The sequence below is a fragment of the Eretmochelys imbricata genome, chromosome 2 (genome assembly GCF_965152235.1).
Source record: "Eretmochelys imbricata isolate rEreImb1 chromosome 2, rEreImb1.hap1, whole genome shotgun sequence".
NCBI lineage: Eukaryota > Metazoa > Chordata > Testudines > Cheloniidae > Eretmochelys > Eretmochelys imbricata.
Genome location: NC_135573.1, coordinates 205,372,848 through 205,389,651, shown reverse-complemented (window position 1 = coordinate 205,389,651; position 16,804 = coordinate 205,372,848). Strand labels below are relative to the sequence as shown.

The 16,804-nt window shown below is 44.8% G+C and overlaps 1 protein-coding gene across 1 annotated transcript; it reads right to left on the bottom strand.

Moving 5' to 3' along the window:
* Positions 1-5,325: 5,325 nt before the first annotated feature.
* TRIL (TLR4 interactor with leucine rich repeats) lies at positions 5,326-7,635 on the bottom strand. The gene has a single exon (XM_077809319.1). The coding sequence runs from the start codon at positions 7,633-7,635 to the stop codon at positions 5,326-5,328; it is 2,310 nt and encodes a 769-aa protein (XP_077665445.1).
* Between the last annotated feature and the right edge of the window lie 9,169 nt (positions 7,636-16,804).

The following is a 16,804-nucleotide window of genomic DNA, read 5'->3' as shown; positions in this document are numbered from 1 at the left end:
ATTAGCTACAAGCACAATTTTGGGGTAAGATCTGAGTTATATATTGACCTGCGGAAGTGACTGATTGGAAGAACTTTATATATGATTAATCTGTTTTTCAGTAACCTCTCATCATAAACTGATGCCTGCGTGGTGATAGGAGCTGGAATGCCTAAGGAGACTGTTTTTTGCTTCTTGTTAACCAGTATGGTGATACATACTGGTCTTATCTTGGTAGTGGCTGGGTGAACTCTTAACATTAGAATAATCACCAGTTTGGCATGTGTCTACCCTGAATTAGTCATTTTCAGTTCTGACCAGTTCTGACACCAGGCACTCCTCCACAACTGGTAATAAAATTGGCTTATCAATGCCTAAGGCCTATAAAATGATATACTGGATATTTTCACCAATTCACTCCAAAACCTACTTTATCAAGAAGTTTGTTAATGTTTTCACATACTTTAAGGCAGTTTTCTTCCAATGATTATTTATTCATACTGGACCAATCACATTCTAAAATTTTTTATAGCTTTTTTGTAAAGACAAATGACAGATTTGTTTTGATAAAAGATCTCAAGGAATAGTTATAGCAATACATTTATGATGTAATTGTCCATGAACGTAAGCAATTCAAAGACAACAGACTTTTCTTCTATAGGAATTAATGTGCATGCCTGAGAAAAATAAACATTTGAGAAAAACAAACAGCAGTAAAAAAAAATTGTGTCTAGGGACATTCTGACAAAACTATGTTATATTTATGGTACAACAAAAATAACAAAATCTCTGCATTCAAAAGGTATGCAGAATGGGGCCTTACATTTATTCACTCAATTAAGATACATAACAAATTACAGATCACCATTTCATCTGCAGCAACTCTTCTCAAAAAAGATGTCCAAACAAAGAATAAATGTTAATGTGTGTTAATGCATATTTGTTCAAGATTTGGGTGGTGTTGTTTTTTGCCAACTTTGCAGGCCACATTTTTCAAGCAGCTCCATCTACCCCACAAACAAGACTTTTTCCACTGTGCAGACAAACCCTGAATTTTGTGTGCCGCTAGATGTTTGAACAGGTAAACTGGGTAGCTTTCCTCCTACCTGCCCCTTCACCCATTACATCTGTTGCAAACACACTGGATATATATGAAATTGTGTGGGTGAATCTATTGTAACCTAAAGTGTAAAGCTGACTTCTTATTAATCCTATTAACATGCTGATACTGACCCACTGCACCTACTTTATTTAACTTTGATCATAATCAATAATTTAAAAGGTTATGCTGATGAAACTGCAAATGACATGATTTAGGGAGATAAACCTTGGGTTTATTTATTGGGCTTTTTAGGGGGACAGGAATGAGGAGATTTATGAAGATCTCTTTAATAGTTTAAACTATGTTTCTACTCTGAAGTCACTCTACAAATGGCATTGTGGGATTCAGTGTCTATAGTGTCTCAATTTCTGTATCACACTGACCTCAGTATACAAGTAAAGGTATTATTTTCTGCCAGCCCAGCAAACTCAACCTAGGCTCCAAAAGTCAAACTCGGTTGTGGTTGTTTCCTGCAATATCAGTTTAACAGGACAAATCAGGTTCTCAGTTACATCTATACAAACCTATTCCTTTCAGACTGTGCCCTCCATGATGCATTTGCGATACCTGTTATAGTCAATGACTTTACATAGTGGTAACTGATTTCATCTGTAGTTGGAACTTTTTAAACAATTCTGATGATTTATAGGCAAGTAGGAATAACATCCAGCTCACTCTCTCTGAGTTTTGTGGGTTCCTACAGGGCGAAGAATAGCAAAGGTCAATCAAAATTTATTTTTGTCACTAAAAGAAGCAGATACAACTCTGAATATAGATTGATAACAGATCAATTAAGTTAGAATGTTCTATTTTACATCCTCCGGTTTTAGAGAAGAACTGCAGCGGGGGGAATAAAAGGCAGATGGAAATGCTATTATTTTACTGGTGAAACAAGAACTATGTAATAACAGTCCCATAATTCAGGAACTGACATTCCTCCCCAGGTGTTAGTCCAGACCCATGGCACAAAAATGTTTACTGATCCTGAAAGAATTTGTATGGCTCTGCTAACCTGTTTCCAGCCCAAAGTTAAGAAACATTAGACTTTAAAAATCACCCGTATCATTCTGCTAACCATCTTGATTTTTTACAATGACTTCCATTATGGCTTTGACATGAACTTCCAGAATTAAAGACTGATTAATACAGATTTATATAATGCCAGAATTTTAGACGATATGAACCATTCATTAATATCTCTAGCAATTCTTTGGGACGGGCCATTATCAGAATTCAAGAACAAACAACAAAATTGAATGACAAGTATTTTAGGGTCCAATAGGATCAGCCAGTCATATAAATAAATGCCTTCTACCCCTGTGAAGCTGGGACCCATAGTTCCCCAACAGTAAAAGTATTTGTTGTTAACCCTAACAGTTCACGAGATATCAACATTTGAGATGACCCCTTGTACACTGATCTGATAATACATAATTGGCAGAGGTGCAAGATGGTCTGTACCAACCCAGGAAAACCTCTAACCAGTAAAATTATCAATACTTGCATCCTTGGCATACATAAAGTGTTTCTTTACAGATATTAAAGTATTTTGCTTTAAGCCAAAATCATCCTAGACTAACCCAACATACTATAACCAGAACAAAAGTATGGTATATTGGAAAAATATGTTGAGAAAATATGAAAGGAATGAAGTAACAGACAAGGTGCAGCCTTGGGTAATGTAAAAACAGTTATAAACTAATAAAACCAAACTGTGTATTTTATACTGTATCATTTTAAAATCAATCTGGAGACACTGCTTTTCTTTTAGCAAATGGGTTTATTGACATAACTGATCATACTTGTGTACAGCATGTATGCATCTTCTATTAGAAGAATATCCAGTGACAGAGCTAAACTAAGTGTGATATACAGTTTAATGCTATGCAATCCCCATTAATTTCTAGCAATAACAATGGTGTTGTTCACTGATAATCACTTAATCACATGGGACCCATAGCTATATAGATATTTCAAAGTAAACAAGACAAGAGTTTAAGACACTTACAAAATTAACTCAATTTAAGGACTGATCCTGCATTTCTTCAATCCAAATTTCATTCAGTCCTACATCTTAGTGATTGAAAGTGAAAATTTTCCTGCATATGGACTTCAAGATTTTGTCCCTGAAAGATGCAGCTCATGAAACTTTAGACTGAGGGTGAAATCCTAGCCCCACTGAAATCAGTAGAAAAATTCCTATTGAATTCAATAGGATCAATATTCACTTTGAAATACTCTCTGCACATAACTGATAAGGGTTAAGACAAATTCTCCTAACACTCCCTCTTCACTGTATTTGGACCCTAATATTAAGAAGCCATCTCCAGGGCATAAAAGGCTCGTTCCCATTCAGTCACTGGACTCTCAACAAAGATACTAATTACTATGGTGTCTTTTGTAAATATTTGTTCATTAAAAAGCAGACACCACCACATGACTTAATTTAGGCTACCGAACAACCATCAGACCATAAACAAAAACTTTCTGGTCAGCACCAACCTAGGTCAAATGTGAACCAGTGACAGAGATCGATGCCTCCATAGATCATCAAACTCATGAGCCATTCAGTTCCTCAAGAGTTCATTTGAGGCTCTAGGTAAAATGAATAGGAGCAGAAGTAACATCAATGGTCTCAAAAACATATTGAACTCCTTCTAAAATATCTGCATATAACTGTAACCACAGTTTGGACTTTTTTTAAATTAGCCCATTTCTAGACCACACAAAAAGAACTAATGTAAACTAAACCACCACGTTTAATAGTGGCAGAAGCACATAGGGAAGTAAAACTCCCAGAAAGTAGAGAGCAGCCGATCATAAAATGACTAACACTATTCAGAAAACAAAAATGCATTCAAATAAAAGTAATATACTACTGCAAGAGATTAACTCAAGATAAAGATTTAACTTTATCATTACTCAATTGGCTGAGAAAAACACTGAGAAACACAGATTAACATAAAAAAATTAATGGATTTCACAGTGAAGGTACAAGTACATATAAAACTAATTTTAGTACAGTAAAACCAAGAGAATTACTTATTGGCATAAGTTTGTTTCACATTTCTGAAACATCCTCCACCTATTATTGTTAAAGAAGGAATGCATCTATGCTACTTATCAATCAATAATTCACCTTAGTATGAACTCAGGTAGCTACAAAGATGGATTATTTGAAAGTCAGTGATCCACTGACCAACCAACTATGTACCCAGACAACTAAAACACACATTAAAGTGTAGAAGTACCAAACAGTATTTAAAACACAATTTTGAAATAATTCCCTGTAAACATGTTACAAAACTTGTGTTAGTTTTCCCTAGTGGTGTCAGCAATATATTCCTGCAAGACTAAAATCAATTGCATTACTGTTTTTTATTTAAAAAGATATAAAACACACACACATACACACAGTTGTCTTGCGTTCTATTTGAGTGAAAACACCCGCATCATTCAAACGCTCCATATTCCATACTGTTCAGATTACTTGCATGTTGCAGAATTCAGTATTGATGCTGTTCCTAAAAGTCTTATTTCAACAATAAGGAAATGATGGTGGGTTTAAAAACTCAGTGTTCAGTAAATTTCAAACATACTTCTTGTATCACATCAGCTATTTGGATTATTTGTTTGACTAGTGAAAGGTAACCTGGACCTTCTTAAACACAGTGCAAGAAGATTATCCTGAAAGATACAATACATAAACTGCTGGCTCTGACGACAGAGTCCACCCCTGCTGCTATGTGCATTAGCTCAGATACTCTTCCGCTCTAGACAGCAATTATTTTAAAATGCAGAGTTACTTCCTTAGGTTAGTGATTTTTTTTAATCTTCAAGAAAGTACTAATATTTTTAAGGATTTCTTTATAATAAATGTGCCAGACCAAACCCAACCTCACATAACCCCTCCTGGTAACTGGGATGTGCCCACAAGGAGAACTCCAGCCCCCTCCTACCTGCAGAAAGGAACACTGATATTTTGAGACTGCAGTGATGGAATTACGTAACAAGCTTGGGTCCCATCGGTTAGACTCACCCACATGGAGCTCCTAGGTCTTACTCAGGGTGCCCCATCTCAACCCACTCCCACTCTGCTTGGCAACAGCCTTAAATTCCACATAGCGCCGCCCTCACTGAGGAGACAGCGGGGAGAGGGGGAACTACAACTCCCAGCCCGCCCTGCTGAACCGTGATGCCAGCATGGGGCCAGCTGGGAGTTGTAGTTTCCACGGGCCACACTGCTAGTCAGCGAATCGCTGCTGCAGCAGGTGGTCGTCCCCGCGCCGGGCACTGCTGCTGTCAGCAAAGCGCTCGCAGGGGAACTCGATGAGGTCAGTCTCACTGAGGGCACAAGCCACAGCGCCACGGGGTGGGCGGTGGGACTGGAAGCCAGAAAAGTCGGCGGAGACGCCAGTGCCCATGGAGCGGAGCGGCCGGCGGGTTGAGTACATCTGCCGCACGTGCACCGGTGCTGCCTGCCGCCGCCCCTGTATTTTCCTCCGCACCAGGCGGGATACCCAGGCTGCCAGGGCCACGAAGAGCAGCAGCGCATTCACCGCCAGCAATACCAGTGTGAGGAGCTGCTGGTCTGGGCCGCCAGCTGTGCCCCCGTTGGGCAGGGTGACCAGCCCCACGCAGTGGTCTCGGGGAGCCACCGGGCAGACGCGGCCACCCAGCACCCCCTCCACACAGACCAGGTAAGGGGTGTCAGGGCGCAGCTCCCGGAGGGTGGCAGCTGGCTCGCTCCACTCCGCTAGGTAGACAAAGCGCTGGAACTTGACGGCGGCCCCAAAGCGGTCGAAGAGGAGCCTGAAGCGCACGGGCCCCAGCAGGCGGGGACTGCGGTGAGGCCGCACCCACCAGCGCACGGTCACCGAGCTAGTGCTGACTGCCTCTACTGACAGGTTGCACAGGAAGAGCTTGTTGAAGTCGCAGGGGTCAGATACCAGTGGGGCCCCAGCCGCAGAGGGGGCTAGGTGGTGCTTCCTCGCCCGCCGAGGCCATGCAGGGCCGGCCAGAGGCAGAGATGGCCTGGAGCTGCCCAGCTGGTCGGGTAGGGAGGTAGCAGGGGTGGGCTCAGCTCTCCCGCTGCCTCGGCCCAGAGCAGGCCCCTCCTGAACTCCCAGCAGGCGCATGGTGGAGGCAGAGGGCAGGGATCTGGGTCCCCCTTGGGCTGGGCTGCGGCTGCTGTTGCCCCCAAGCCCCTCAGGGGCCAGAATCAGCTGCCACTGTTGCTCCCTGGGCCGTTGCCCTGTTGCAGGTGGCGGGGAGGGAGATGGGGAGGCCCCGCTGTGGCAGTCGGTGCCATCGGGCGGCAGCAGCTGTGAGTCCTGAAGGTAGTCGAGGTACTTGCCGGCCAGGGCAGGTGGCAGGCGGCACTGCACAAAGACAGTGAGCAGCCGGCCCTGTGAGTGCCGTGTGCCCAGCCACCGCTTCAGGCCCCTCAGGCGGCAGTCACAGCTCCAGGCGTTGCCGTCCAGTTCTAGGTGCTGAAGAGCCAGGCTAGAGGTGAAGAGCTCTCCTGGCAGCACAGCCAGTGCGTTGTCGCGTAGGCTGAGCTCCCGCAACTTGGGCAGGGGGCCAAAAGCGGCAGGGTGCAGGGCAGCCAGCACGTTGCGGCTCAGGTCCAACGCTTCCAGGCTGCGCAGCGGCTCCAGCAAGGTGGCAGGCAGGTGACTCAGCAGGTTCCCATCCAGTCGCAGCTCCTTCAGTGCCCCCAGCCCAGCGAAAGCATCTGGCGCCAGCTGAGCTAGCCGGTTGCCGCTGAGTGAGAGCTTGGCCAGGCTGGGCAGGTGCTGAAAGAGGCCCCCACCCAGCTGCTGCAGGCTGTTGCCAGAGAGGAGCAGTGTGCTTAGCGAGCCCAGTGGCCCAAGGGTCTCTGGGTGACGCAGCGAACTCTGCTGGTTCCCAGACAGGTCAAGGAAGCGCAGTTTGGCCAGGCCAGTGAAGGCGCCACGGCTCAGCCAGCGGATGTGGTTGGACTCCAGGTGCAAGTAGAGCAGGTTGGGCAACCCTGAGAAGGTGGCTTCGCCCAGCGAGGCCAGGGCGTTGCCGTCCAGCCGCAGCTTGACCAGGCTGCCCAGGCCGGTGAAGGAGGCAGTGCTCAGACGGCCAATCTCATTAGCATTCATGTAGAGGATGCGTAGCTTGGCCAGCGGGCGGAGGGTGCCCGGCGCCAGTGCCACCAGCCGGTTGTTGCCCAGGTAGAGCTCCTCCAGCAGCGTCAGGCGCTCAAAGGCCTTGGGGTGCAGCCAGCGGATGCGGTTGTACTGCAGGTCCAGGCGCTGTAGCCCCGCCAGGTGGTGGAAGTCGAAGGCAGAGATGTTGGCGATGAAGTTGCCCCCCAGGCTGTAAGTCAGGATGCCCTGGGGGTCGGCGGTTTTGGGCACCGCCCGCAGCCCCCGGTTGGTGCACAGGAGGTGCTGCTGCAGCTGGCAGTCGCATGGCTCCGGGCACATGGACTCCACGGAGGGAAGCAGCAAGAGGAGGGAGAGGCAGTCACAAACCAACCACGGCAGCAGCGTCAAGCCGAGCCTGCGAGGCGCCCCCATCCCGGGAAGAGCTGCGGCGGGCTGCTTCCCCCGCCGGCTTTGTGTCTCTCCAGCATCCCACCCCCCTTCCCAGCGGCTGCTACTCGGCCCCTCCTCCGCTCTGCAGGACAAGGGACCGGCGCTACTTGTTGCACCGGCTGAGCAGGGGGGGCGGTAGCTGGACTCGGGATCCCCGGGCAGCAGCCGCCGCCGCAGCCCCTCTCGAGCCCGCCTCGCTGGCCGGAGGCTCCGTTGAAGCTGCCGCTGCTCCAGCCGCTCAGCCCCGCGCCGGCCGCTCTCCCTGCCCGGAGGGGTAGGGGGGGCTCGGGACGGGTCCCGCGTGCAGGCGAAAGAGTTTGGGTCGTCCTGGGGGACCCCCGCTCCTCTCGACTCTGGCACGGACGGGGCGGAGTGAGGGGGGAGAGCAGGGGAAAGACCAGCGCGGAAACTTGCCGAGAAAACGGAGCGGAAACTCGGACTTCCCACACTTTGCTCCCCCTTCCCCTCCCCGGGGAGCGGGACTGGCGGAGCGGATGCAGAGCCCGGACCTCGCCAAGGGGGGAGAGGGAACAAGGGCAGCAGCGAGGATAAAAGGCTAAACCAGGACGCGGCGGGGCGCGCGCCCCTTTTTTGGAGCGCCGGAGCCATGGCCCCGCCCGCGCTGCTCCTCTTCCCGCCCTCTGTCCGCCTCTTCGCCCCGCCCCCTCCCCCCAGGCTCCCACCCGCCCACCCCTCGCGCCTCTTCGGCCCCTCCCCCCCAGGCTCCCAACCGCCCGCCCGTCGCGCCTCTTCGGCCCCTCCCCCCCCCCGGCTCCCACCCGCCCTCCGCTCGCGCCTCTTCGGCCCCTCCCCCCCCAGGCTCCCAACCGCCCACCCGTCGCGCCTCTCTGGCCCCCCCGCCCCCCTGCCGCTCTAGGAGCGCTAAAAGAAAAGGAGGACTTGTGGCACCCTAGAGACTAACCAGTTTATTTGAGCATAAGCTTTCGTGAGCTACAGCTCACTTCATTGGATGCATACTGTGGAAAATACAGAAGATGTTTGTTTTTATACACACAAATCATGAAAAAATGGATGTTTATCACTACAAAAGGTTTTCTCTCCCCCCACCCCACTCTCCTGTTGGTAATAGCTTATGTAAAGTGATCACTCTGTTTACAATGTGTATGATAATCAAGGTGGGCCATTTCCAGCACAAATCTAGGGTTTAACAAGAATGTCTGGGGGGGGGGGGGAGGGCTTAGGAAAACAAGGGGAAATAGGTTACCTTGCATAATAACTTAGCCACTCCCAGTCTCTATTCAAGCCTAAGTTAATTGTATCCAATTTGCAAATGAATTCCAATTCAACAGTCTCTTGCTGGAGTCTGGATTTGAAGTTTTTCTGTCGTAATATCGCAACTTTCATGTCTGTAATCGCGTGACCAGAGTGTCACAGATTGAAGATTGAAGATTGTCACAGAACAGATTGAAGTGTTCTCTGACTGGTTTATGAATGTTGTAATTCTTGACATCTGATTTGTGTCCATTTATTCTTTTACGTAGAGACTGTCCAGTTTGACCAATGTACATGGCAGAGGGGCATTGCTGGCACATGATGGCATATATCACATTGGTGGATGTGCAGGTGAACGAGCCTCTGATAGCGTGGCTGATGTTATTAGGCCCTGTGATGTTGTCCCCTGAATAGATATGTGGGCACAATTGGCAACGGGCTTTGTTGCAAGGATAGGTTCCTGGGTTAGTGGTTCTGTTGTGTGGTATGTGGTTGCTGGTGAGTATTCACTTCAGGATGGGGGGCTGTCTGTAGGCAAGGACTGGCCTTTCTCCCAAGATTTGTGAGAGTGTTGGGTCATCCTTCAGGATAGGTTGTAGATCCTTGATAATGCGTTGGAGGGGTTTTAGTTGGGGCTGAAGGTGACGGCTAGTGGCGTTCTGTTATTTTCTTTGTTAGGCCTGTCCTGTAGTAGGTAACTTCTGGGAACTCTTCTGGCTCTATCAATCTGTTTCTTCACTTCCACAGGTGGGTATTGTAGTTATAAGAATGCTTGATAGAGATCTTGTAGGTGTTTGTCTCTGTCTGAGGGGTTGGAGCAAATGCGGTTGTATTGCAGAGCTTGGCTGTAGACAATGGATCATGTGGTGTAGTCAGGATGAAAGCTGGAGGCATGTAGGTAGGAATAGCGGTCAGTAGGTTTCCAGTATAGGGTGGTGTTTATGTGACCATCGTTTATTAGCACTGTAGTGTCCAGGAAGTGGATCTCTTGTGTGGACTGTTCCAGGCTGACGTTGATGGTGGGATGGAAATTGTTGAAATCATGGTGGAATTCCTCAAGAGCTTCTTTTCCATGGGTCCAGATGATGAAGATGTCATCAATATAGCGCAAGTAGAGTAGGGGCGTTAGGGGACGAGAGCTGAGGAAGCGTTGTTCTAAGTCAGCCATAAAATGTTGGCATACTGTGGGGCCATGCAGGTACCCATAGGAGTGCCGCTGATTTGAAGATATACATTGTCCCCAAATGTAAAATAGTTATGGGTAAGGACAAAGTCACAAAGTTCAGCCACCAGGTTAGCCGTGACATTATCGGGGATAGTGTTCTTGACGGCTTGTAGTCCATCTTTGTGTGGAATGTTGGTGTAGAAGGCTTCTACATCCATAGTGGCCAGGATGGTGTTATCAGGAAGATCACCGATGGATTGTAGTTTCCTCAGGAAGTCAGTGGTGTCTCGAAGGTAGCCAGGATTGTCTGGCTATGTAGACTCCCTCCTCAGGCCCTACGCTACCAGCACTACCAGCTACCTTTGAGACACCACTGACTTCCTGAGGAAACTACAATCCATCGGTGATCTTCCTGGCCCACCTTGATTATCATACACATTGTAAGGAGAGTGATCACTTTACATAGGCTATTACCAGCAGGAGAGTGGGGTGGGGGGAGAGAAAACCTTTTGTAGTGATAAACACCCATTTTTTCATGATTTGTGTGTATAAAAACAAACATCTTCTGTATTTTCCACACTATGCATTCGATGAAGTGAGCTGTAGCTCACGAAAGCTTATGCTCAAATAAACTGGTTAGTCTCTAAGGTGCCACAAGTACTCCTTTTCTTTTTGCGAATACAGACTAACACGGCTGTTCCTCTGAAACCTGTCATTAGGAGCGCTAAGTAAAGACATGGGCAGCAGATAAAGAGCTGTGGTTTTAATTTAAAGCGGGGGGGGGTGTGGTTCGGAGGAGTTGAAGTAAACTGGCCCCTTCTAGCTGTATTTAGAAACCTGCCAAAGGCACTAATCAGGGTTTAGCACAGATTAGGTCCCTATGAAACAAATGGTTATGAAAGGACTAAACCTCCCCTAGTCCAGCAGGATGAGAACCCTGAGCCTTTCTCTGCCCGCCGGGAAAGTCCTCCCCTCAGAGGTGCTAAGGCACAGGGAAGTTGTCAATGCAGCGTCAGCAACACACCAGGCTCTTTAGAAGGGTAATGAGGCCCGGTCCCTGCCCCCCAAAGAGTTTACAGTCAGTAGGCAGGGAGATGGGAAGAAGGCAGTAGAAAGCCACAGCCCTGAACATCAAAGTAAGGTGCAGGGCCTGGTTAGTTCCCTAATTTTTTTTTAAGTATGTGTTGGGAGGGAAGTCAGAGGAAAGGTGGGATAGGGTGACCAGATGTCCTGATTTTATAGGGACAGTCCCGATTTTGGGTCTTTTTCTTATATAGGCTTCTATTACTCCTTACCCCCTGTCCTGATTTTTCACATTTTCTGTCTGGTCACCCTAGGGTGGGAAGATTAGGGTTTGAAGGAAGACATGCATATAGAGTGACCAGATGTCCCAATTTTATAGGGACAGTTCCAATATTTTGGGCTTTTTCCTATATTGGCACCGATTTCTCCCCAACCCATCCCGATTTTTCACATTTACCATCTGGTCACCCTACGTGCATATTAAAGGCAGGCATGGAGAAGAGAGAGGGTACGTGGCAGCTTGGTGCTGAGAGGGGGATGCAAAGTGCATAGAATAAGACAGGAAATAGAAGTAGGAAAGGGGAGATGATTGCAGTGGAGTCAGGTGGCTGTGGAGAGCAGTATGTGGCACACTCTTCCTTCTCTGCCACCAAGAGGCAGACTTGGCAGGGGTGAGAGGTTACTTGAGAGTGTTTTGTTTGTTGTGTGTTTTCAACCAATTCATGAGAAAGAGGGGAAGGCTTGAGTGAAGATGAGGTGGCTGTTGCTTTTAACTTTGCGCAAGGTTAATGATTTTTATTTCTTCTGGCAGGAAGCCCCCGCACCCTGACCTTGCTCCCCAGCAGGAGCGCCGCACAGGTGGAGCAGGGCAAGCCCCCGCATTCCGACCCCATTACCCCAGCAGGAGCGCTGGGGAGGCTCGGGGGTGGGGGGAACACTGCAGGTGGAAGGGGTGGGGAGGGGCCCCCACTTGCTCTGGCACAGGGCCCCACAATACCATAATCCACCTCTGCATACTCCTTATCAGTCAATGATTTCGCTGTTCCAGTGGAATATAACTGTTGTAGGAGATCGCAGTCAGGAGGGCAGAGATGATCTTTCAGGTAACCAGGACCAATTCTATGTAGGACTTTGAAAGTCAACATGGCAATATTGTCTAGGGTTGTCAACTCTGACTGAAACTATTCCAGAAGACTTTTTTTCCCCAACGTGATGAAATGTCATTTTTTTAAAATATCCTATTAAAATCTCCTGGATTGCTTTCAATAGTCACTGGGAGATCGATGCTGATTCTGGGAAACTCCAGGCCAGTCCTGGAGGCTTGGCAACTCTATCCATAACAATCCCATAAGTCTGCATTCAAATAGTTAAATCAGTCCTCAGATGATCATCTGACCTGCCACACAGCATTTGGAGACCCAAAAAACTACAGGAGAAAAAAATGTTCACTATCATCTGCAGTTGGCCAGAAGAAAAAGTCTCCAATCCTATTGGAGACAGATCTAGCCAAAATGATCCATAGATTTTTAATATCTAGGCTGGAATACTTCAACTCTCTTCATCAAGGAATGAAGATCCATTCCATTAAAAATCTCCAGCTTGCTCAGAATAAGCAGCCTGGCTGCCCAGCAACATAGGATGCCAAAAACATATAACCCTGATGCATTGCAGTCTGGAATGGCTCCCCATAGAAATCATGGAGTAGGAGAGTTCAGGGCACCTTTTTCTTCCTACTAGCATCACTTCAGTTACATCCAGGTTAATTTTCACTAGCTGTTCTTCTTCCACCTGCCAATCTTGGAAAGCTAAAAAGAACTGGAATCACAAGGATGAAAATAAAGGAAAAATTCAGAGAAGATATGAAACACATTTGGCCCACATGATTGATCTCAAGTACAAATCCAATCACCTGAAACTGGAACAGAAAAAATCAGGTTAAATCTCTCTGATGGAATATAATGTTCAGTATCCTCTTATATCCCTCCCTTCCTTTTCTAGCATTTTAAAACTGAATATCCAGATTTTTCCTCAAAAATCTGTTTGCAAAGGAGATTGTCACATCACGTTGCTTCAAAATGTGTGAAAATGAACATCACAAGTCAGAATAGTTGAATTCAGAACTTAGTCAACTTTTAAAAGGTATGGCCTCATGTCTAGCAATCTAAGTCATCAGTCAAGCATGGTTTTAGCACACTTGAATTAATTTGGTTGAAACTTCATAATAGATACTGAAAAGCATTTACATTTGTAGTATTATCAGTATCTCAGGATGGAAACGAGAGGTTTGTCTGCCTAAGTGAGGTGGGAGACTTGTATTCTTGTATTTTACTTACAGAATTGCAAGCTTGAAGAATAAGTATACTTACAGAGTGAATGTGATCTGTTTCATTTAATAAAACTGTGACTTTTTATTAAATAACCTTGTCCATCTTACACTCTTGATTCCTAACATCCCCAGTGAAGAGTTCCATCCCAGTTTTCCAACTTAGTCTAGACCTCACTTTGGATGTATTTTATTTCAAGTCTTTAATATCCAGCTCAAACAATATGAGAAGTAGGCCCATAAAGGCTGCAGCATTTGAGGCTTTCTTTCCTGGTTGTCAATTCTATTACTCTGCCTCTGAAGGATTTTTTTTATTTTTTATTTTTATTTTGAGGTAGAACCCAGTTAGCTGGTGGATGGATTTCTTTTAACTCAAATTGAGTCATTATATAGTTTATTTAGAAAAATTACTCAGAAAAGTGACTGTGAAATGACATGTTTATCTATCCCTTAAGAATTTCCATCCCCAATGTGCTCAATTTACAAAAGAGGGGGGATGCATCACTTGACTAATTATCATCCCTACAGACTCACTGTAGTTCCTTTCTTCTTCATACATCATCACAAGTAATAAAGATCAGATTATGCATAGTGCAGAGCCTTTGCTTTCTTTATATGCCTTCTGACATCTAGCCAGGAATTGTTTTCAGTGGGTTTGGCTGGAATTTAGTAAACAATTTATTGTTGATGCTCAAGAAGGAAAAGTATCAATCATAGTCCTCCTTATGCATATGGGCTGTACACTGCCAAGAGGAGTAAAAGAAAAAGGGTAAACTTATTTTTTCCCACTAACAAGCAATTATGATTAAGTGCATTTTAGGAGCATATCTGTTGAGGTAAAAGATGCCAAGTTTACTGTTCCTTTTTGGAGCTAGAATATAAGAATGGCCATACTGAGTCAGACCAATGGTCCATCTAGCCCAGTATCCTGTCTTCTAACAGTGGCTAATGCTAGGTGCTTCAGGGAGAATGACTAGACTAGGCAATCATCGAGTGATCTGTCCCCTGTCGTCCACTCCGAGCTTCTGGCAATCAGAGGCTAGGGACACTCAGAGCATGGTGTTGTATCCTTGCCCATTGTGCCTATTGATGGAGCTACCCTCCATGAACTTATCTAGTTCTTTTTTGAACCCTGTTATCGTTTTGGACTTCTCAACATCCCCTGATAGCAAGTTCCACAGATTGACTGTGTATTGTGTGAAGAAATACTTCATTTTGTTTGTTTTAAACCTGCTTATTAATTTTATTGGGTGATCCCTACTTCTTGTTATGTGAAGGAGTAAATACCTTTTCCTTATTCACTTTCTCCACAACAGTCAAGCATTATATTGTTATTATGCATATGCTCGGCAGAATTCAATTTTTTATTTTTTATAATTTTGACTGGTTTTTTTTGAGCACCCTTTTATTTACTTAAATTTTGACAGTTGTGAAAAACTTGGAGCGGAGTCAGGCAATAATTGTTTAATGAGAGGAGACGCTGAGATTCAAAAAGGAAAGCTTTAACTGTTAAAACTCAAATTGTCATCATTACATGTGAGAATATACAAAGTGTCCTTAAACATTAAGTTCTCAAATAGCATTTTTCTTACTTTGCCTATCTGTAAATTTCAGTTATCGATGGAAATACTTTTTCCATCAGTTTGTGTGTCTGTAGTGATATCAACCTTTACCGACATTTACCAATAAATCTAATCCTTCCAAACCTAATTATACACAACCTCCAGGGGTTTTAAAGAGATCCTTGAATTTGAAGTTTAAGCTATGTGGAGTGCTGAAAAGCATGAGCATATCTGACAGACTAATCTGTACATTGTGAGTTTCCTGGTTAAATATTCTCAAAGCTCACCAATTAAAGCATCTCTTGCGTGGTCAATTGTTTTCTTTGCTAGTGAGTATGTCAGTGTTCAACATCAGTGCCAATACTGCAGATACTGTAAAGCAGGATAATGTGAGCATGCTGATGCCAAATGTGATAAATAATTTATTTTTTTCTTTAAAACTTTATGGTTTCCCTGTGGAAGCAATTCATCTACCATATGTAGTTTATATTGGTTGAAATTACCACACTGCAAGACATTTTAAATAAGGGTAAACCTCTTTTTCTGGTGTGATGAGTTGCTTTCATTAAAAAATGGAATGTCACTTGAGACCTCCAACTCCTCTTCAGAAAGAAAGCATGATTCCCAGATTCACAGTTAATGTTATAAACCTTGTCTGCTCAGTGAAATGGAGGCTACCAGATGTTTAATAGATATCTGGATGTTTTCCTAGGGGGAATCCCAGACTGTAAAGCGTGGCCTACCAGTTACAAATATCTTTTAAATCTTTAAAGAACTAAATATTTGAGTAAAGGATGTATAAGGATTACTTAACATGTGGCACTAGCTAAAACATTCTCTTATAATTGTTTGTTTTCATTCAGAAACATAACCAAAAGCCATTGACTTCTGCAAAATACTCACTGTAGTTGTGTTATTTTACTAGGGTACAGCCAGTTCGCTTTTTAAAACACCCTAGTGGTTGGTGTTAGGTTTCATATTGATAGCAAGTCATGCCCTAGTGTTGAACAAATGCATAATGTCCAAGAAGTGCCAGCCTGTTTCTTTAGCTGCATACTTCAACTATATAATCGATATCATTGAAAACGTCAATGATGTGATTCGTGTGTACGCTCACACCTAAATAACTATTGCTAGATTAAATTTAACTAAAGCAAAACAACATATAATTAATCTAACTACAAAATCAGAGTATGGATACTGTTATGAGCATAAATATCCATAAAAATAAAGGGGAGGATTATGTACCTAATTTCACTTTTCAGAGTTCACTTACTCAGTGACCTTTGCCATTATGGACCAGTTATTAACTGGCTTTTGTCAATTACATTGACGGGTTACATGTTAGTAAAGGCCAACCCAGTTATTAATGTTTGTGTACTGTCAGACACTTCTATTTCATGGGAGATAAATACAAAACTTCAGATAAGTACATGGTTTCTCTCTAGTTCAACTTCTGTGTCTATAAGTGAGTGGAGAACACTACTCCCATCAGGAACAGAGAGAGGCATGGGTTATGTAAAACAAATGCTTATTCAGGAAGGGCAAATTAATTGTAGCTGTGGCTGCAATCCTGTTGTATGGTTATCTGTTTATGCATTCAATCTTTGCAGTAGTGTTAGAGCAGTTTTTCCATAACCACGTAGTTGAATTGGATGCTTTCTCCATATAAGGTTACTTGTGATCATCACAACTGATGTATTGTCCTTTTACGATGACATCCATTTTTGATGGGGCATTCTTCATTACTCCCAATCAACTTTATAATGTATGGGTGGCTGTAATAGTTAGAGAATCCATAGGAGAAAGACCTTGACACAAAATATGGCTCAGGCCAGGACGCCT